Source organism: Sinohyriopsis cumingii, chromosome 13, assembly GCF_028554795.1.
Source record: "Sinohyriopsis cumingii isolate HCF-2022 chromosome 13, ASM2855479v2, whole genome shotgun sequence".
Taxonomy (NCBI): domain Eukaryota; kingdom Metazoa; phylum Mollusca; class Bivalvia; order Unionida; family Unionidae; genus Sinohyriopsis; species Sinohyriopsis cumingii.
Window position 1 is genome coordinate 69549204 of NC_142973.1, and position 22984 is coordinate 69572187.

A 22984-nucleotide genomic window follows, 5' to 3' on the forward strand; every position below is an offset into this window, starting at 1 on the left:
AGTCACAAAGACGATTTACTGGCTTTACTCATGGATCAGTAACATTTCCAATAATGTTTATTTTGGCATAACACTTAAAGAACCTGGTGAAATTGTTAAATTTCAGAAGCTAGGCCATGATCATATTATATTAAAATTCATATATGAACTCTTCCCCAAAATGATAGGGGGCCCCGAGTTGCCAACTGGTCTAAAGCGCTCTTTGTCACGGATCACTGCCATCTCACCTCTGTCTGCGTGGGTTCGAGTCTCGGGCTCGGCCAGTGTGGATATGTGAGAAAGCTTGCCAGTAGCTTCTCGTGGGTCGGTGGTTCTTTCCGGGGTTTTCCCGGGTTCTTCCTCCACCTTTAATACTGGCTGCCATGTATAGCCTATCTTGTGCTGAAAAATGGCATTAAACCCTAGAACAACAACAACCAAAATGATAATGAACATTTTACACACTATTTCTTGTCCTTTAAAAAAAATCCTGGTGCGAGAGAAAAATACATGTAGATGTATTTAAAATGTCAGGAACCATGCCACGATTGTATTATATTCGAATTCATACACGACCTCTTCCCCAAAATGATAATAAATTTTTTTTACACTATTTCACATACACTGAACAAAAAATAATTTTCATGTGCAAATGAATATACAAAATTTTGTGAGCCACACCATGACCACATTATATCCAGATTCGTGTTATCACAGGGGAGCGTTATGGCAGGGTTGCACTGTAGTTCAAGATTCGATGCCATGAAAAATTGGTGAATGCAGAAATGATTTTTCTCCATTTTAAAGCGGATTTCTCCTGACTTGAATCAGATTTTTCTTGATATAGTCCATTTTAATATCATCTCCGATCCGGTTTTATTAAAATGGTCTGTCCGGTCCTGTTCCACAATGACCCTTGTAAATTATTCATTACATATATTAGTTTGTACATGACTCTTGCAAAGAGTATTCTGATTGGTCAAAGGTTTAAATTCATCCAATGAATCTTCGTGTAATGGAAACTGATGTCAATGATAAGAAGAAGCATGCTTGCAAAACATGGCATGCTTGCAGAACATGGCATCCCGAGTTGTTGAGAGAGTCCATGACATGAAAGTTTAGATAAAGATTTAAAAAACATAGAAATGGGAATGGCTGGAGCAAAAAGTTGATGGAAATTTAGTTGGTCAGTTTATAAGAAAACTGAATGCTATAGGACTGGCATTTTGTGACCTCTGCAATAAAGATCTGAATTATGGTAATCACAGTTGGAAGAGTTTGGAACAGCACCTACAAAAGAATCTGCACATGGAAAAATCAGTGGTGCCAAAAGAGGAGGGCTAAAGAAATATTTTCCAAAGTTGCAAAAAGAGCTTGACTGGCATATCAACAGGTTGTGTCCATTGGACAAAAGACAAGTGAATGTTTGGGATTATTTGTATATAGTTGATGTACTTGGGTGTTTATTTTACAGATTTGTTCTGAACAGAGAAGTATAATATATTTGCTGCAAAAATTGAGAAATTCTGACTTAATTACGATGTAAACACTGACATAAACATTAAATAAATAAATAGTATTGGAGAACAAATTAATGTGACTATAAATATTGTGAAATTATTGAAGTCAAGTTGACAATTTTGGTAAGTTTATTAGTTTTTCAAATTATTATTTTGGTTTATTTTATGATCATAAGTTGCACCAGAAGCAGTTTTTTTATGAGTGTAAAATGCGTTTTTGGTCCTTATTTCATAGAAATAAAATGAAGAATTGGTGATACTGAATAGCAAGAGTGACAATTAATCCTTGTTTCATAAAAATAAAATGAAGAATTGGTGATACTGAATAGCAAGAGTGACAATTAATACTTGTTTCATAAAAATAAAATGAAGAATTGGTGATACTGAATAGCAAGAGTGACAATTAATCCTTGTTTCATAAAAATAAAATGAAGAATTGGTGAATAATCAGTAGCAAGAGCGACAACTAGTCCAAGTTTCACAGAGATACCTTGAAGGGTTTAAGAATTATGCTCCAAAAATATGTGGATAATGGATGGATGGATGGACAGAAAAATTACATTATTGATCCATACCTTGCCTATATTTCACTTATAAGTATTTTGACAGCTGGCTAATCCACAGTGTTCAGGTTCAATCCCTCATTCAAGATCTGTTCCATTGTTGGTCCCCAGCAACAAATTTGGGTCTCTTACCTAACCTTGAAAAGTAATAGTTCATTCCATCTCAGAACTTTGTTTAAATGGTAATGAACTTCCTTTCAAATCAGAACTTAGTCCAGGTCCCACAGGGTCACATAGAGCAAATCCTGTCACTTTAAAAGGTCTTTGAGCAAAATCATCAGTGTCTGATTGCCCTGACCTTTCCCTGTTGGAAACCTTGAATGGTGCTACCAGTCTGGTTCCCTTACAACATCTCCATATGCACCTTTCATTTTCACCTTCTTACAAGGTGGAAACCACAAAGAAATTCTTATCAGTTCTGATTCCTCTAAGACCAGATTTTCATCGCCATTTTTGCTGGTGGATGAATTAAGAGATTCCTGACTTTGGCTCCCTTGAATGCACCCAACCCTCACCCCTTTATGCCAGTATGACAGATACTGATTGAGTAACTCATCTAGAGCTGGAAGGCGTAATTTTCCAGGGTCCCTGGATTCAGGATGAATTGTTTCTGGATTCAGGATGAATTGTCCCTGGATTCAGGATGAATTGTCCCTTCACATCAACAATCTAGAAATGAAAGCGTTATTTCTAATTTTGCAAGAGTGCATCGACAGAGTAAGGAGTCAATATGTCAAATTCTTCTCCAACTACATGTCTTAGTCAAATGAGCCTTCTCTTGGTGTGCGGGTCTGGAATCTCCTTTACTGGGCAACTTTCAAGAACATCACCTTCTGAGTTGGCCACTTTCATTCCTGGGTAGAAAAAAATGTATTAATGGACAGTCTGCCCAGGACAGGCAAAACAATCCTTCCAGAATGGTCTCTTCATTGTTCTGTAACAGAATCCCTTCTCTCACTGTATGGAAAACCTCTGATGAGCTTGTTTGGCCAGGCTCAACAACAGACATCCCTTCTACAATTCCCCAGTACCAGACCAGAGACCTTGGGTAGTGAACACATTCAGCTTCCAGTGAGATTGACTGTTTGCATACACCTTCCCACCATTACAACTTTCCTACTGCTACCTTAAGTTCTACAAAAGTCAGAATTTCCACTGTTCACATCATCCTTATAGCCCCACTGTGACCTCAACAATGATGGTTGATCGATCTTCTAGACCTATTGATGGTTCATGAGAGATCTTCTGTTACAACACAGTAGCTCCCTTCTTCACAACAGCCCACACATTCTCCACCTTCACACTTGGCTCATCTCAGGTAATCTTCCACCAGAACAAATTTTTGGGCTGGGTTGCCAGTTGCATTATTCAGGCCAGGAAGGCTTCGACATGCAAGGTCTGTAATGCCAGGTGGAGAATCTTCTGCAATATTTGCAGTAGGAAACACTTTGATCTTAACTGTTCTCCTGTAACTTCAGTAGCTTATTTCCTTTTGTTCCCTTCAAGGACAAAGGATGATCAGTATCAATTATAAAATAAAACTGATGTAGCCAAAATTCAGTTACCTAGATAATCAGGATAGGCATTTAGGTCCAGTGAGGGCACTGTATTTCTGTCTACATTTTTTGAAGTGAAAGAAAGGGTTGAAAACATCATTGCCTTCCTCTTAAGGGCTCCTTTAATATATATTTTGGCTTCCACTGTCTCACAGTGGGTTATCACCACAATCAAAAGAGATAGAGACCTTTCCTTTTATGAAAGTAAATGCCTCTGATGGGTAAACCAATGTGCCTCATGGTCATATCTAAATCATTCTTCTCTGGATGACAGCATGAAAGCATTATTTTGGCAGTCCCATACTACCTTCACTTGTTAGCACAACAAAGCACATGCATTTTTTCTCTTGGACTCATAGTTGTGGCAGAACATGTGGAACTCAACATTGTGTAAGTGGATCTCTCCCTCTAATGGTCAGTACATTCCATTTTTTTCTGTTTTTGATAAGTTTAACATATCACCCTTTCCCACTGAATGAAAAATTTAATCTGTGCGGGAGCAATGGGTAAATTATTGCTATTAAAATGTGGTTGAGGGAGGAGTAAAACTAATTTGAATTATTTAGTATTTATCTGTAACTATTGCTCACTGCCTTCCTCCCCTCCTGCTCTGATGTCCTTGCACAAGAATCACCTTTGAGAAAGATGACTGTTTTGTGCAGTTGCACATGAGTGGCCCATGTCTTAATGACAATTCTCCACTTTGTAGGAGTGGCCCATGTCTTAATGACAGTTCTCCACTTTGTAGGAGTGGCCCATGTCTTAATGACAATTCTCCACTTTGTAGGAGTGGCCCATGTCTTAATGACAATTCTCCACTTTGTAGGAGTGGCCCATGTCTTAATGACAATTCTCCACTCTGTAGGAGTGGCCCATGTCTTAATGACAATTCTCCACTCTGTAGGAGTGGCCCATGTCTTAATGACAATTCTCCACTCTGTAGGAGTGGCCCATGTCTTAATGACAATTCTCCACTCTGTAGGAGTGGCCCATGTCTTAATGACAATTCTCCACTCTGTAGGAGTGGCCCGTGTCTTAATGACAATTCTCCACTCTGTAGGAGTGGCCCGTGTCTTAATGACAATTCTCCACTCTGTAGGAGTGGCCCATGTCTTAATGACAATTCTCCACTCTGTAGGAGTGGCCAATGTCTTAATGACAATTCTCCACTTTGTAGGAGTGGCCCATGTCTTAATGACAATTCTCCACTCTGTAGGAGTGGCCCATGTCTTAATGACAATTCTCCACTCTGTAGGAGAATATAATTGCATTGAGCAGATGAAGATTTTCAACATGAAAAACTAAAGGCTATGCAATAGCAATGGGTAAGTATTGCAACATTTAAATTAGTTTCCCCCAATACATTTCGTTATTCTTCATTTTTTTGTTTGCTCTGTTGATGGTGCTATTTGAATTTACAGTTTGTAAATTAAGTATGCCTTAGTTTCAATATCATTTTTCATTTTTGCCATTCATGATAACTGTCTATCCATTCATTATCCACACTTTTGTTTCCAAAATAAATCTTCAAATATAACCATTTAAGATATCTCTCTGTTATTGTAAAATAGTACTCAACATGTGTCATTTTGTTCTTCACAGTTTGTCAGTTTCTGTTTTGTTTTTTATTAACTTGTTCTCATGTTCATCAACCCATTGATCATTTGCATTTTCATTTCTATAACATGACTCCAAAACTGTCTATGACATCTCTGTGAAATTTTGGTAAATATTAGACTATTGGTCCAGATGTGACTTTTTCTATTCACAATTCATTTTCCATATTTTAATTATTTTTATGTTTCTCAATTAAGCCATGCATTCATTATCCACACATTAATTCATGCTGTCTTTTGATCTTATAATTCTCTGCATTCATTGTTTTCTATGTTACCATAAACACAAAATGTAGCATAAAGTATTAGAGAGAGACTACTGCATCATGGGGTACTGTCATAGGTAGTATAAGAAATTGTGAGTGCTGGACCATGGATTACTTTCAGAAGTAGTAAAAAATTGAGAGTGCTGGACCATAAGATACTATCGGAAGTAGTACTATTGCAAATTGAGAGCACTGCACCATAGGGTACTATCACAAGTAGTATAACAAAGTTAGAGTGCTGAATCATAGGGTACTATCATAGGTGAAAAGATATTGAGAGTGTTGGACCATAGGATACTATCATAAGTAGTATAACAAATTGAGAGTACTATCATAAGGTACTGTAACAAATTGAGAGAACTGCACCATAGGGTACTATTATAAGTAGTACAAGAAAGTGAGGATGCTGGATCATAGGGTACTATCAGAAGTAAAATAAGAAATTAAGAGTGTTGGACCATATGGTACTATCAGAAGTACATGTAGTATAAGAAAATGAAATCACTGCACCATAATGTACTGTCATAAGTAGTATAACAAACTGAGAGTGTTGGACCATAATTTACTATATAAATAGTACAAGAAATTGAGAATGCTGGACCATAGGGTACTATCATAAGTAGTTTTAAAAATCGAGAATGCTGGACCATAGTGTACTTTCAGTAGAAGTCCTGATATAAACAGGGAATATTTCCTATCTGAATGACTCTAGTTAATTTTATCAGTAAACGACGGTGGTCATGATGAAGATTCCCTCCAGTTGAGTGAGGAACAGCAGCCAACCCTCCAAACAGTCTCCTCACCCAGCATCTCTGATAACAAGGATGTACATGATTACCATTCTCTCAGCTCACTCCAACAGGTTATCAGGGAGGTGCGAGACCAACCACCATGCCTGCCTTCTATCTGCTATTACACATTCCTGAATGCATATCAAGGGTAGGTAATTCACTATTTACAGCTGGGCCAAAATCTCATCTATTACGAAATGATCCAATGGCCACCTTTCTCTCAGCTCTCTCTCCTCTTTTTTATCAGTCTACATGAAAAATGTCTGCAATAAGTCAGAATGCTGCTCTTGACTTTGTCCATAATAGAAAGACAGGTGGTATTGCACATCACTATCCAAACAATAAATCTGTGCATTGAAAACCTGATCTCTCAAGGAAGGTAGTCTCTTATAACATTGGTCTTTCAAGAAAGGATTTTACTGTGTTTTCAAGGTTTGTGTCTTTGTATAAGTGTGTACATGTGTACATATGTACAAACCTATGTATGGTGTCAGACTAAGGTTAGACCCTCTAACCATATATATATTTATTGAATGTGAAAACATTATTTCAGGTATACAACTGAAATCCTTACCAGATTGGGGCTTCGCCCCTGTGTTATTACTAGTAGACTATCAAGGTCCCCTTTATAATGATATATATACTTTCTGGAAATGAAAAGACAAAATGCACATATGCAGCTAACATTAACCCCTTGATCCATTCTTTATAATTGGGACTTAGTCATTGGGCTCTAATTGGAGGTGGTTGTCTATACAGGTAAGCATGGATGTATATTCTGATTGGGGGTGGTGGTCAACACAGGTAAGCATTGATATGTTTTCAAATTGGATAGGGGGGTGTTTATACAGGTAAGCATGGATGTGTTTTCTAATTGGATGGGGGGTGTTTATACAGGTAAGCATGGATGTATATTCTGATTGGGGGTGGTGGTCAACACAGGTAAGCATTGATATGTTTTCTAATTGGATGGGGGGGTGTTTATACAGGTAAGCATCCATATGTTTTCTAATTGGATGGGGGGGGTGTTTATACAGGTAAGCATGGATGTGTTTTCTAATTGGAGGTAGTGGTCTATACAGGCTAGAACAGATGTGTTTTACAGACACAGACTTGTAGTTTGTTTTCTTTCTTTACATTGCTTGGCTAAATTCCTCTAACAATAAACCCACAATTCAGTCATAATATTAAAACACTAGCATGTAACTGACAGTCATTCACAAGCCATTCAATTCTTTTTATCTGTTAAAAAGTAATTATGACACCTCTGATATACAAAAGGAGACCAAAAACTCTTATTATGCACACTTATTTTAGTGGAAATAATAATCTTCTGTCTCCCATGAGGTCTTTCCTTCTGGGATCAAAATGTAACCTAATAAAAGGGGTGACCTCCTAAGTGTATGTGTCTCATAAGAAGAATGACTTCTACAATTATGACAAGGTAGTCCATGAAACTTCCCTAAAATGGACACTGTTTGGACCAACAAGTTTGGTCATTGTAGACAAAGTGGTCTGTATTTAGTAATTCAATTACTATCCGAATGTCTTTACTGGGACCAAATATTTTACCAGTGAGTGTAGAAGGTGAGGTTACAAAGGGATCAGGTTTTGGAAATTTTAATATATTATTGTTCTCAGTTGAATTATATAAAAGTAAAACAAAACTATGAGTGTTTTTTTTATATTTAAAACATGGCATTTGGTTATGGTTATTATTGTAATGGTACTGTACCTTCCCCACAGTGAGTGAATTAATCTTTATGAATGAGTGTGTCTTGATCCTTTAATTGGTATAATTTTGTATGTTAGCTATTCGAGTCATTTTGCAAAGAGCTTTATATTCTCTTTGTATTTTATTTCTGTAAGTTATAAAACCTTTGCATTTGAACATGTATCTTCATAAATTTTTATACCTACCAAATTTTTCCAACCCAATCTCTTTCAGACTGTGTTGTGTTGGCGTGTCTTCCGACAAGCAGCTTCTGAGTGCGGGGTTTGAGGACAGCTCCATCAAGCTGTGGAGACTCATCCCAGGGATTCTTCAATCCCAATCCACAGAGGTTGACCCTTCTCTTATCTACCTGTCAGCAGATTACCTCAGTATGGAAGATGAAGAGGACGAGGAGGAGGACAAAAAGAAAAAGAGGTTAAATAAAGTTTTTTAACATGACATCTTGATATTCAGACATTGTAAATCACACATATTTTTGTGACAAATACATTACCTGATGACATTAATATTAGGAATTAACTTCTATATCTTAGCCCTCCCAGTAATATGAAAAAAATTCATTTCATTTCTCTATAACATATTGATCTGGAAAGTAATATTCATCTGTTATGTCCATATATAATATTGACCTGGAAAGTAGTATTCATCTGTCATGTCTCCATATTATATTGACCTGGAAAGTAGTATTCATCTGTCATTTCTCTATATCATATTGACCTGGAGAATTGTATTTATTTGTGATGCCTCCATATCATATTGACCTCGAAAGTGGCATTCATCTGTTATGTCCATATATAATATTGACCTGGAAAGTAGTATTCATCTGTCATGTCTCCATATCATATTGACCTCAAAAGTAGTATTCATCTGTCATGTCTCCATATCATATTGACCTGGAAAGTAGTATTCATCTGTCATTTCTCTATATCATATTGACCTGGAGAATTGTATTTATTTGTGATGCCTCCATATCATATTGACCTCAAAAGTAGTATTCATCTGTCATGTCTCCATATCATATTGACCTCAAAAGTAGTATTCATCTGTCATGTCTCCATATCATATTGACCTCAAAAGTAGTATTCATCTGTCATGTCTCCATATCATATTGACCTCAGAAGTAGTATTCATCTGTCATGTTTCCATATCATATTGACCTCAAAAGTAGTATTCATCTGTCATGTTTCCATATCATATTGACCTCAAAAGTAGTATTCATCTGTCATGTTTCCATATCATATTGACCTCAAAAGTAATATTCATCTGTCATGTCTCCATATCATATTGACCTCAAAAGTAGTATTCATCTGTCATGTTTCCATATCATATTGACCTCAAAAGTAGTATTCATCTGTCATGTTTCCATATCATATTGACCTCAAAAGTAGTATTCATCTGTCATGTTTCCATATCATATTGACCTCAAAAGTAGTATTCATCTGTCATGTTTCCATATCATATTGACCTCAAAAGTAGTATTCATCTGTCATGTTTCCATATCATATTGACCTCAAAAGTAGTATTCATCTGTCATGTTTCCATATCATATTGACCTCAAAAGTAGTATTCATTTGTCATGTCTCTATATCATATTGACCTTGAAAGTAATATCTATGGGAACCTATGTGTATAATGGATGTTCTAAGTGTAAGCTTTCACTGTAGTACTGTCAGCATCATATTATTAAACCTTGAGATATCCATCAAATTTCACTTTTTTTTCCGACATCAACTTGCAAAGTTGGTATATTGCTGTAATACTACCATTACTTTAAGTAACTGTATAAGTCAGCATCATATTGTTAAACCACCAGAGAATGTAATAATTCGACTATCCTTTCTTATTGCTGCCAAGTCTTGTAAGTAAGGGGAGATCACTGCCTGACTGCCACATGGGTTGGCAGACAACTTTTAGCTCCCTTTAGCTAAAATTAATATCTGTGAGGGCTGGATCTGTGAGGTTGTAGTAGTACTCCTAAGGTATTATGATTTGGTAAGTATTTTCGAAGAAACATATTTTACTAGAAAAAATTGGTATCATCAAATTTCACTTTTCTTTTCAGCCGTCAGTTTGCAAAGTTGATATATTATTGTAAAACTAGCATTACTTTAAGTTACTATTTTTCACAAATAGTTTTGCATGGATTTTGTTTACTGGTAGACTAACATGATATTATTGATGCTGACTAGAAACTTTACTTTGTAGACCATGTAATATTATTGTTCTTCTACTTAATGTAGTTTGCACCTACTTGATTTTTTGGTAATTAGTTGCTTTTTCATTGTCATGTACATTACTGTGACTAAGTGTACTGTGTGTAAAAGGTTTAAGGTTGCTGATGATACATGCCTTGCATGTACCAGATACACTTCATCTGAACTGTGCTATGGATGCTCAGAGCAGACTTGGTCCACTGTTCTATACAAGTATTTGAAAGGCAAAAGGGAACATTCAAATTCAATGATTGTTGGACACTGATCCTTTCAGTGCACTTCCATCCCAGCTTCCAATCACCCTGTCCAACCAGCCAATTAGCTATCTTTCATTGCTAGTGACCAGAGATTGGCCATTGCAAGGAGCCAGGCTGGAAACCAGCTGGCCATTTAGTTTTTATCTTTTTACAACCAGTCCATCTGCATGACCATTCATTCATCTGACTTTGCAGTTTATCTCTCTTTCTGCTCCAGAATCAGTTAAAATCAAAGAGATTTCCAACTGACTGTCTTATGAGACCTGACAACCTTGTCACTCTAAAGCCTTTTTTCTCGGGGAAACTTTTGCCAGTGTCCTTTTCCACCTGATGGTACTGTACTCACTTGGATGCCTCCCACATAGAAGTCATAGAGTTTGCACAAGGATATTGAAGTGGTGAACATGCCCAGCCTGCTGTTCCTTAAGATTGACCATCATGCTTCTAAGCTGGTGTGGAAATGAGTGCAACATGGACATTGCTTGGTCTGACCTCACTGTGGTCATTTGCCTTGCTGAGAAATCAGAATGATCATGGTCTCTGAATCCCTCAATCTTTTCTCTGATTTGTACCATCTGGAGTCATCTGTTGATAGACTTCTTTGTGACTAACCAGACAGAACTATCTCATCAAGCCTTGCTTTCAGATGGAATGTTTCAATCCAAAACAATGTTGAGGCTATCAGCTGGCATGCAAAGTCAACCTTCTCAATCTTCTACCTTCATGATCAAGACTTCCAGCGAAGGGTGGGTCCACTCTTAGCTGACCATTGATGACCAGACCCTGTTAACAGTGGTACAACTGCTTCATAGGCATTGGAGTTTATAGCTTTTGCTGGATTTGCCTGAGTAAGGAAACACCACTGGTTTCTTTTTACTTTTTTGTAGGACTTCATGGTTTTGTATCACTAGTTTATCCAGTGGTTTTAGCTGACACTCTTTAGGAAAGTTATTTTTATACTTCACTTGTACCCTTGAGTCATAATGATGATAATAGTAGAGGTTTCATAGTCATGCATTTCCTCCTCCTCTCCTCTTATCTATTCTCCTAACATAAATGTAATTGTTTTTGATTAAGACATTTTCCTCATCAGTTATGTTTGTCCAAGAATCCTTACCTAATCACATTGTGTAAACTCTGCTTACACATTCCACAAATACAAGCATTCTTGCTGAATTTTTACCCAAGCTTGAACAGAAGAACACCCAGTCTTTGTGTGCAGCCACCTATTGAGGGCAAGTGGAGATAATTATATAGTATTGTTTTGAGAGTTACTTCCCATAGTGTTTTTGACTATTTGCAAATGTTTACTTTCCATAGATATTATTTTTGAGGTCTCTATAGTATGAAGATGTGAAAGACACATTTTATTTTGCATTTCTGGGAAGACTTGATTTGAGGGATAGATAAAATTAGTTCCCAACATTAATGTAATTCAAGAAGTATTCTTAAAAAAATATAACTTATGATACAGATTTCTTGTATCTAACATAGGAGTTGCAACTTTAGTGAAGAAAATGGATGTATGAAAATATTTTTCATGTAATGACTATGATGAAAAGTGTGGCTGAAGGAAAGCATTTATCTTCTTTTCATTAATCTTCACAAATTTAATATTGCAAATGCACTTAATTTACTCAATTTACAAAACTTTCATGACACTAAAATCTTATGATTTACTGACTTGTATAGTTCGAATAGATTTAAATGGATAGTTTAGGCCACACAATATTTTCAAATCCAATTATGTATACAGTAGCACTCATGAGTTTGTATTCAGTAGTACCCCTCAAGAATGGCTATCCCTCGAATGCAACCAGTGGCCAGCATATTAGTACAAAAATGGAAAATGTTCACCTCACGAGCAGCCACTTTATTTTTCAAATGTATTCAGAACCAATAATTTATTCATATCATGACGTAAGGTAAGTACACAGATTATCTCTATCCTCGATACATGTCTCCCAATGACAAGTTTCTGTTACTGAAAGAGAATCACATATATTGTTAATTTTGTTGTATAGTTAAGAATTAAGGTTTAGTTACCTGTAGATGAATAGTAACAAAGATATCATTAAATTTGTCATATAAGAAAGAATTAAGGTTTAGTTACCTATAAATGTATGATAACAAAGAGATTTGATTTGGTCTAGTGGTTACAGCATCAGCCTCACTGTCATGAATTTGAACCGTGGCCAAGGCATACCAGAGACTTATATAAATGGTACTAGGAGCTGATTCACTTGGCAGTCAGCATTAAGAGGTTAGTGTTAGGACTGGTCAGATTGGTGTCGGGATAATGTGACTGGGTGGAACATCATGCTACATGTCTGTGGCATGATGCCTCAGTGCTAGACATCACTATAAACTGTCACACTGCAGACATCATAGCAGTATGACTGAAAAATGGTTAAAGCTTCATTACAAATCTAAATCTCCTTCTCTCTCTCTCTCTCTCTCTCTCTCTCTCTCTCTCTCTCTCTCTCACACACACACACACACACACTTTATACAGCAACAAAAAGTAACCCATAACATTGTATAAAATTTTTTCAAATTTCTATATACCTGATTTTTATCCCCTTTTTCCACGTTAATTTAGTGGAATATCACTTGAAATTTATTCTCAGTGTAGAGAAGGAAGTGTTGACACTTAGAAGTCATAGCAGTACAGTGTATCAGACATGTTTCACTGCAGACTCCAGATACCTGCTTTCCTGCTCAGAAGATGGTACAGGTAACAATTCTCTCTCTCTCTCTCTCTCTCTCTCTCTCTCTCTCACACACACACACACACACACACACACCAGGCTACATCCTCAATGACAGATTAGTGTTGACAGGTGTGCTAGTACATATTCCTGGGTATTGGACAAGCATAGTAGCAATAAGCATTGTGCCCCTCCATCATAAAGCTTTACTTAATTCCAAAACACACTTCATAATATTTTAGAAAGGCTGAACAGAATGTTGAGTAAAGCTTTTTTAATGGAGTGACCAGAAGCTGAACAGGCTTATCTTATAAACTCAATACAGCAACCCCTCATTAAAATGCCATTCATGAGAGCATTATAGTATACTGCCTTATAGTGAGACTGCTTTATGATGAGGTACATTATATATGTACAGCACTCACACATTATGATGCTGCCCAATGGATCCACAGAGTATACTACCTTTTAGTAAGACTGCCTTATAAAGGAATACATGATTCAGTTATAGTACTCATTATAATGTTGTTTTGGGGAGATGTCAAGCAAACTGCCTTATAATGGAGTACATGATACATAGAACTCATAATGTTATCTGTGTTAGATATAGAGCATACTGTCTTAAAGTACAACTGCCTTATAATGGAGTACATGTAACATACATAGTATTCCATCCATATAATGTTATCTGTGAGAGATATAGAGCATACTGCCTTAAAGAACGACTGCCTTGTAATGGAGTACATGTAACATACATAGTATTCCCTCCATATAATGCTATCTGTGGGAGATATAGAGCATACTGCCTTAAAGTATGACTGCCTTGTAATGGAGTACATGTAACATACATAGTATTCCCTCCATATAATGCTATCTGTGGGAGATATAGAGCATACTGCCTTAAAGTATGACTGCCTTGTAATGGAGTACATGTAACATACATAGTATTCCCTCCATATAATGCTATCTGTGGGAGATATAGAGCATACTGCCTTAAAGTATGACTGCCTTGTAATGGAGTACATGTAACATACATAGTATTCCCTCCATATAATGCTATCTGTGGGAGATATAGAGCATACTCCTTCTAGTAAGACTGCATTATAATGATTGATGCAATACATATACAGCTCTCCCAATTAAAAATGCTGTCCATGGGAGCAATAGAGTACATGGCCTAATAATTTACCATCATGATAGATAATGCAGTACTGCACATAGGATCCACAGAGTATATCATCTTATAGTGAGACTGCCTTATAATGGAGTACATTACTCTAAATATAATGCTGTCTGAAGTAGTGTTAGTCTAACATCTGGTCACTGATTTCAGGCTTTAGGGCATTGTAGCGTGTGGTCATTGATTTAATGCCATACAACAGTGTTGTTGTAACAGTGAGTTTATAGTGGGTAATTTGCAGATCTGTTGGTGTCTGAATTCAGATATTCATTCCTAACTCAGAAATTTATTCCAACCAATATTTTGTTGTTAAGTGAATATTCCATTATAGTGAATGTCATATTGTAACAACAGATGTATGTACTTAAAAAAATTTATTAAGAGATGGGGGTCTTATTGTCTTCACAAATGGGTTATTATTCATGGAGCCTATAAATTCATGACTTTTAGCAAAAAACAAAAGCATAAAAGATTTGTGCACCACAAAAAAAAGAAATCACAGTTACTGTTAAGTTGAGATCCAGTCATATGACCAGTTACAGCCTTGACCTTTGTTTGTTTTCAGTAAGACTGTGGAGTATGGAGAGTTACAAGAATGTTGTATGCTACAAGGGCCACAACTATCCAGTCTGGGATCTAGACACCAGGTGGCATTATAACTGATATTTAGAGCTTTATAAAAATGATGTTGCTTCATCTTTTTCTTCTTGTTCTTCTTCTTCTTCTAATATTGTTATTATTACATATTCTTCTTTCCCCCTTTTTATTTTTATTTTTATTTTTATTATTATTATTATTATTATTATTATTATTATATAATCCTCTTTTTATTATATTTATTAACCTAGTTTTCCTACTAATTTTGTTTGTACAGAAATGTTCTTGCAACATAATTGAATGATAAAATTGCAGTGACATGTCTTTAATTGTTGACAGTATAATGGTAATATCTGGCTTGGATTTAATCCCTCCATGCTTATGGCATAATGACTGTTCTTAGTATAAAATACAGTTTGCATTAATAAAATTGTAACAAATCAATAACATTGTATCACTTGATGTTCATCTAAATTTTATGTCGAGTGAAACAACTCGTATTTAAGTAAATGGTAGACCTGCTATTAGTTATCTCCCTTCGATATTTTTCCATTGATAGTTCTGAAAATAGTAGAAAATGTTTGTAAAGGTAGTTGCAGTAATTAAAAACAATATTATTTTAGATGATGATATAAATTCTCTAGTGATATATAAAGGAAAGAAAATATTTAAAAATATAAAGATTATTTTGACCAGTATGTGTAAATGGAACCACATATAATGTCTTTGGAGTTATCATCCTTTATGTGATCTTATGGAAATTAGTACGGCTTCAACCTTCAAAGCCATCAGTATTCTTAGTTCATTGATAATGATTTTATGTATATTTTGTTTACAATGAACAGTGAAGTCAAATGGATATTTATATATATGTAGAAATGAAGCAACACAATAGATGTACTTAGTACTTTCATTTTTTTCATTTGGTTCTCATTTTTGTTGATGTTGTGGTTTCAGCAAACCAGACTTATGGACACAGTGAACAATCATCCTTCAGTGGAAAAAGTAGGACCCCTTCCCAGTTCTGATAAAAATACCAATGAAAATTTAATTTTTCATAAGATCACAAAAAATGGATGCCAATGAAAATAAATTAAAATGTGTGTGTGTGTATGTGTGTGTCAATATGATAATAAAATTAATGAATCACAATTAGTACAGGAATTTTTATTTTATTTTTATGCTATATATTTCAGTTGCGTTGGTTACTACTTTGCCAGTGCTTCTCATGACCAAACTGCCAAACTGTGGTGCGTAGACAGGAATTATCCTCTGCGCAGTTTTGTTGGTCATACTTATGATGTAGACGTAAGTGTTAAGCAGAGCATTTTCCTTGTAAAGTAGAAGTTATACTGGTTGTTGATGGTTTTAATGGCAATTTTAACATATTACTGACTCTGTCATGCCTAGGAAATGGGAGTTATGTTCCTTTCCCATGGTCACTAATGCATTTGACCCAGGCTGGCCTGTCCAAGTATCCAACCCACAACCCTTGTATTACAAGTCTGATGATCAGCCAACTGAACTACAGTGGTTTCCAGAAGCCATGACCCATGCTTTTTCCCTGACTTGATTTAATAATAAATGTGATACTTTTATTATCATTGTATCTGCAAGCCCATAGTGTACTTTGCCCTTATCTAAATAGACATGATTTACTGTTTTGTTTTACCTTTTTCATAATATGATATAGATATTTTTGTTTATAATTTTGTTGTAAGAATTTCTCATACAACATTCCAGTTGGAAACTTAAACATGATATTCTGTTCCACTACCTAGATGGAGTAGTTCTCGATGGTTTTCATGAATCTAGGAAATTTTCTAGACTGGGGGTTATTTCAGTTGGAATGGATATTACAGTTTTTTTATATTTTAATCAAGGAAATATGTTTCAGTACTTCTGCATTCTGAAACACATTTAGTATTAAAACTTGGATGTGGCCATGAAAATACAATGGTGAAAGAGAGCAAGTGAAATTGATTGATTTTATTTTGAAATATTCCCTCTATACTAAATTCCTATGAATCTAATGATTTGCAGTAATATGAACAAACTCTTCAACTTTCAGTGTGTGAAATTCCATCCAAATGGTAACTATGTGGCAACAGGCTCAGGTGACAAGACAGTACGACTGTGGAGTGTACAGGAAGGGAAGTCAGTACGGCTCCTCCAAGGTCATAAAGGGTCAGTCCTCGCTCTTGCCTTTTCACAGGATGGAAAATATCTAGCTTCAACTGGTAATTATTTTTTTAATTTCACATAGCAGTCACCTTTAATAGTGCCATTACAATAAGTCATAAATTGTTTGACATGCTGTGGTATAACACTCAACAACAGCATGCAGCAACATCATTGAGTAATTTGGTGCAATTGGCATTATTTGGTCGATCTCAAACTCATGAATTTTACTTAAACTTTATGAAACTCATTGAATCAAATGTCATTTGATTTTTTTATGGGTATAAATTTTCATGGTTTTGCAGCTAAAATAAAATAACATTTTCATCTGTAGTTTATTTGGTTCTTTGGGACAGGTATTCTGTTTTTTTCTATAGAAGAATCCCCATTTGTTAGATTCATAAATTTCAGCCAACCACAAGATCCAGAAAAATTTGTGTTTCATGAAAAACAATAAATTGACAGTGACATGCTGCAAGATATTCATAGCATATAACATTAATTAGCATGTTTCATAAAATTATCTTAAATAAACACTGGTATAAGATCCACTGCTTCCTACGGGGCCCCGAGTGGCCGAGTGGTCTAAAGCGCTCTCCATTACAGATCACTGCCATCTCACCTCTCTGTGTGGGTTTGAGTCTCGGATTCGGCCAATGTGGGTATGTGAGAAAGCTTACCAGTAGCTTCTCATGGGTCAGTGGTTCTTTCAGGGGTTTTCCCGGGTTCTTCCTCCACCATTAATACTGGCCGCCATGTATAGCCTATTGTGTGCTGAAAAATGGTGTTAAACCCTACAACAACAACACTGCTTCCTACTAGTTTTAGGATTGTGATTTCTGTTGTCAGTTTTCTGTGCTCTTGAGGACGTTGCCCATGCCTGGGCTAGAGTGATGTATTTCGGACCAAAACCTGAGTGTATGGTAATGGTGGTGGTGATTGATTAGTGTTATAAAATTGAAGTTTAACAAATTCTTCACTTGGATTTGAACAGTTCAACATCAGTGTTTTTTGTTGTTTTGCAGGTGATGACAGAAGGGTTCGAGTGTGGGATCTAGGGTCAGGTACCCTGTTTAAAGAGTTCAGGGGACATACAGACACTGTTCATGCCCTGAGTTTCAGCAAGGACAGCAGTACACTGGCATCAGGTACAAAGACAAACAGTTACATGCATATACATGCTTGGAGTCAGGAACATTATTTAAGGGGTTTAAGGAACATAACAGGCCCTGAGTAGCAGTCAAGCCAGCAGTATTCTGGCATCAGATATACACATTGTCACAGACAGACAGATTGATAAATGTATTGGTTTGGAGTCAGGGACATTCGTTTAAGGGGTTCAGAGGACATACAGGGGACATACAGACACTGTCAAAACACAAAATACCAGTCAGAACAGTAATACACTGGCATCAGTTCTACAGATTGTTACAGATTGTCACAGACATGTGGATGCATTTGTGGGCTTGGGGTCATAGGCGTACTTTATGGGGTTCAGGGGATATATAGACATTGTCCAAGCCCCAAGTAGTATGCTTGACAAAAGTAAACTGGCATCCTATCCATAGATTATTACAGACAGACAGACAGGTGAGTGCATGTATGGGCTTGAGATCATGGACACTGTTAAAAGAGTTCAGAGTACATGCAGACACTGTCCAACCCCTTAGTATCAACCAGAATAGTGGTATACTGGCAACAGGTATAGAGATTGTCACAGACAGACAGTTGGATGTATTTGTGGTCTTCAGGGGTTCAGGGGACTTATTGACACAATCCAAACTCTAAATAACAGCCAGGACAACAGTAAACTTGCTTCAGGTACACAGATTCTCATAGATGAATCTAATTTGTGAAATCTAGGATCTGGCGTTTTATTTAAGGACTTAAGGGGTCAATAGGATGCTTGCTTTAGATGCTTTTGTAATAGACAGAAGACAGATATTTAGACAGTGCATTTAATTTCTGCCAGAATGTACATTAACTGACTTCATCTTTACCCAATCATCTGGAACAACGATTAACTCTATTGAGAAAGAAAGGGGGAGAGAGAGAGACTTTGTATATTTTGTTTCTTGTCTGCATTGTTTTATTTTCTGCAGGAGGTTTGGACTGCTGTATCAGAGTGTGGGATGTCAGAAAATCTGTAGCCAACTCTCCAGCCAACCCAGCATTGTAAGTATCACGTGACGGTCATGTGACTTCAGGCAGTTGTTGTCCTATTTCATTATGTTATGTTAGCATGTTTATTGGGCTCAATGCTTTTTGTATCAATCAGCATTCAGCATACTGCTGTTGTTGGCTGCACACCTAAGACTTCAACAAAGATGCATTTTTCCTTAAACTGTCGAGGTTATTGAAAAAAGTTAGCTACTTTGGCCATCCATTTTCATCAGTATTAAACAATATAATGAGAATAGATGTCGTATGAAAGATCATTAATATTATTTTCTGTGCAGGCTAAAAAAGAAAATATTACTGCCCTGAGAATTTGTCCTTGTATTATCAATATGCAGACTTAAAATATTTGGAAGGATTAAAAAAATTGGGATTTTTTAAAATCAAAGATTCGGATACCTTGGCTTCTGTTCATAGAGATAAATGATAGAAAGGTTTCAAGTTCAGTATGTGTAATATTCATTGAAGCTTATAGCCAATTTGTCTTTGTCCCTGTGGACAAAAAATAAGGTTTTCTAATGAAATGTTAATTCATTCATTCTATGGACACTCAAGAGGAGGTGTGTGTGTATGTGTGTGTGTGTTTGAATAAAGATTTCTTTTTAAGAACTGTTAGTCAGTTCTGGGGGAGGTTAGTGTCAAATACTGGAATCACTTTTAAGTCTACCACCATGGAACGTCTTTTTCTGTAAAAGTTGTTCTTCAAACTCTTTGGCACCAATGCACAGCAAATTATGTTTAAGTACAGAATTGCAAATTTGCTGATTCAGTCTTGTTTACAAAAGCATATTTTACATATTTTCACAAATAGTTGGAAGTGGATTGTTGCATTGTATTAGATGTGAAAGCATTGCCTAATCCTTTTTTTTGATAAGAAGTCCATCAATGTTGGCAGTCTATTAGAAATTTTCTTCTACAGATATGCTACTTTAGGAATACACCCAATACTTTGCAAATCAATCCCTCCCAAGTCTATTTTAGCACAAAAGCATGCTAGATATCGGCATAAATAGATGGAGGTCAAACAAGAGTGATCACCCCTGGGTTAAGGGATTGTCATTAAATCTCGTGTCCATATATCAGTTGTTACTTCTGCTAGAGCTAGAAAGTACACTCTTTTTTGAGACCTCATAAATTTGATTATGTTGATAACATTCCATCATTTAAGTGATTCTGTTAAATTTTCTCACAGCAGGTTATGTTTATCTCAACTATATTATTGTCTACTTCTTGCTCCATTTCTGTCATTGATGAATTATTCAAACATTTGTCTAACTTTGTCTTATGATACTGATGATACTTGTCAGTGTGAATGTGAATACCTGCCCTAGGGTTTATAGTGCTCCCATTCAATTTGCTATTTAACTTGTGTTTTCTGCCAACTAATTGTCTGTCATTACATGTCACAGAAAATCCATTCACATAATTGTTATTGGCATTATCTTTACTGCAATGTTTACATGATGCTGGACTGATTTCACCCATATATGCATTTTATTTTGCTGTCCATAATTACAGGTGTTAACACAATGGGCAGGATTTAGTGCATGTGCAAGTGGTTTATAAAATGTCCTGTATATAATGGCCACCTATGTTCTGCGATCAGTGGCCAGGTGTTTCCTAAACAAACGGTGGTTACTTCCTGCCTTACAAGGTCACCTGCACATATCTACAGTGACCGCTCAGTCAATACAAACTAAATGTTTGCTTCATGAGGAAGGCATTCTTTATTATTAAAGGAATATGGTGATTCAATGCAAAAACATTTCTGTCAGTCCACTGTTTTATAGTCATAAGCCTAATTATACAAGTTGGCCCAGTCAATCCACTGTTTTATAGTCATAAGCCTAATTATACAAGTTGGCCCAGTCAGTCCACTGTTTTATAGTCATAAGCCTAATTATACAAGTTGGCCCAGTCAGTCCACTGTTTTATAGTCATAAGCCTAATTATACAAGTTGGCCCAGTCAATCCACTGTTTTACAGTCATACATAAGCCTAATTATACAAGTTGGCCCAGTCAATCCACTGTTTTACAGTCATACATAATTCTAATTATACAAGTTGGCCCAGTCAATCCACTGTTTTACAGTCATACATAAGCCTAATTATACAAGTTGGCCCAGTCAGTCCACTGTTTTACAGTCATACATAAGCCAAATTATAGAATTTGGTCCAGTCAGTCCACCGTTTTACAGTCATACATAAGCCTAATTATACAAGTTGGCCCAGTCAGTCCACTGTTTTACAGTCACATATAAGCCTAATTATACAAGTTGGCCCAGTCAGTCCACTGTTTTACAGTCACATATAAGCCTAATTATACATGTTGGCCCAGTCAGTCCACTGTTTTACAGTCATACATAAGCCTAATTATACAAGTTGGCCCAGTCAGTCCACTGTTTTACAGTCATACATAAGCCTAATTATACAATTTGATCCAGTCAGTCCACTGTTTTACAGTCATACATAAGCCTAATTATACAAGTTGGCCCAGTCAGTCCACTATTTTACAGTCATACATAAGCTGTCAATCAGTAATGAAATCATTGTTTTGTCATGGTGTATACCACTCCTTCAATGCCCTGATAACTTGCAAACCCACTTATACTGTGGGCTCAGGCATGGATCCCATTTTTTAACTTGACACCCAAAAATTGGCCCCTATTTGTTGAACATGAAAAAAATTGCATTTAGAATTGGTAAATGAAACCATGCTTTATATCTATGGAAATTCAAATCTACATTATGAAATTATCAACTTTTATTAAGAAGTCATGCATTTTGTTTAATTTTCATCCCAAACAGTTTTCTTAATACACCGTAAATAACAATATTTGATGACATTTTTATCAGTGAAAATGTCACTAATGACTATGGGACACAGTACTTTAATAAATAAAAAAGATAAATTTTGTCAAGTGAAATTTGTGTTTAATTCTATCTTTTAGGTTGGTTTAAGTGCAGTGTGCCTTCTTGCATTCAAGTGTGAAATATGTCAGCTACTGTAACAGCAATGTGCATGAATGTTCTATGAAAACTTAATTATGTGCCAACTGTGTTTTGATAAAATCTGACTTGCAGAAGTATTTGTTATAGTGTTGCACTATATTTAAATTTAAAGCATGCCTTTTATTATCATGTTAATCATGTGGGTTTTTTTGTATCAGATCAAATGCGGTGTGCAATTAAAAAAAAATGAAAATGTGTGCAAATCTTACCTGCATAGCAGCTAGCAGTCATGGTTGTGTTTTTTCTTAACTCATTTCAGAATTGGCACTAAGTTATTTCCTCAAGGATGAGAACAAATTTCACTATTACTTGCAATGAAATCACGGTATCAATATTTTACAAAAGAAAAGAGTTTAAAAAATGTAGTTTCAACATTGATTGGTGTTTCTTGAAATAAATGACCCCATTTCTTAAAATAAAGGAATCTTGTTTGGTTGTGAATAAGCAGTAACTAAAAGAAGTTACAGAATACAAGTGTGTACATGTGATGGTTGTTGAAACCAGTTAAATAATGTTAATGATCTTTCAGAGGTTGGATATCTTGAAAATAAAGTTAATTTATATATGAAGTGAATAATTTTTTTAGAAAAAGCTGTTTATTGACAGTTAATCTCTAACTGATTACAAAA

At 35.9% G+C, this 22984-nt stretch overlaps 1 protein-coding gene across 3 annotated transcripts in view; it reads left to right on the forward strand.

The window, feature by feature from the left end:
• LOC149785792 (TAF5-like RNA polymerase II p300/CBP-associated factor-associated factor 65 kDa subunit 5L) overlaps positions 1-22984 on the forward strand; it is a 105927-nt gene that overhangs the window by 69966 nt on the left and 12977 nt on the right. For 2 of the 3 annotated variants that reach the window (XM_089979722.1, XM_089979719.1), the window contains exons 7-14: positions 6226-6439; positions 8240-8440; positions 13127-13233; positions 14953-15034; positions 16181-16292; positions 17056-17224; positions 18191-18313; positions 19268-19340. In XM_089979722.1, coding sequence (XP_089835848.1) covers positions 6226-6439; positions 8240-8440; positions 13127-13233; positions 14953-15034; positions 16181-16292; positions 17056-17224; positions 18191-18313; positions 19268-19340 — 1081 coding nt within the window. The remainder of the gene's footprint in view (positions 1-6225; positions 6440-8239; positions 8441-13126; positions 13234-14952; positions 15035-16180; positions 16293-17055; positions 17225-18190; positions 18314-19267; positions 19341-22984) is intronic. The other variant, XM_089979721.1, reaches the window with a different exon arrangement.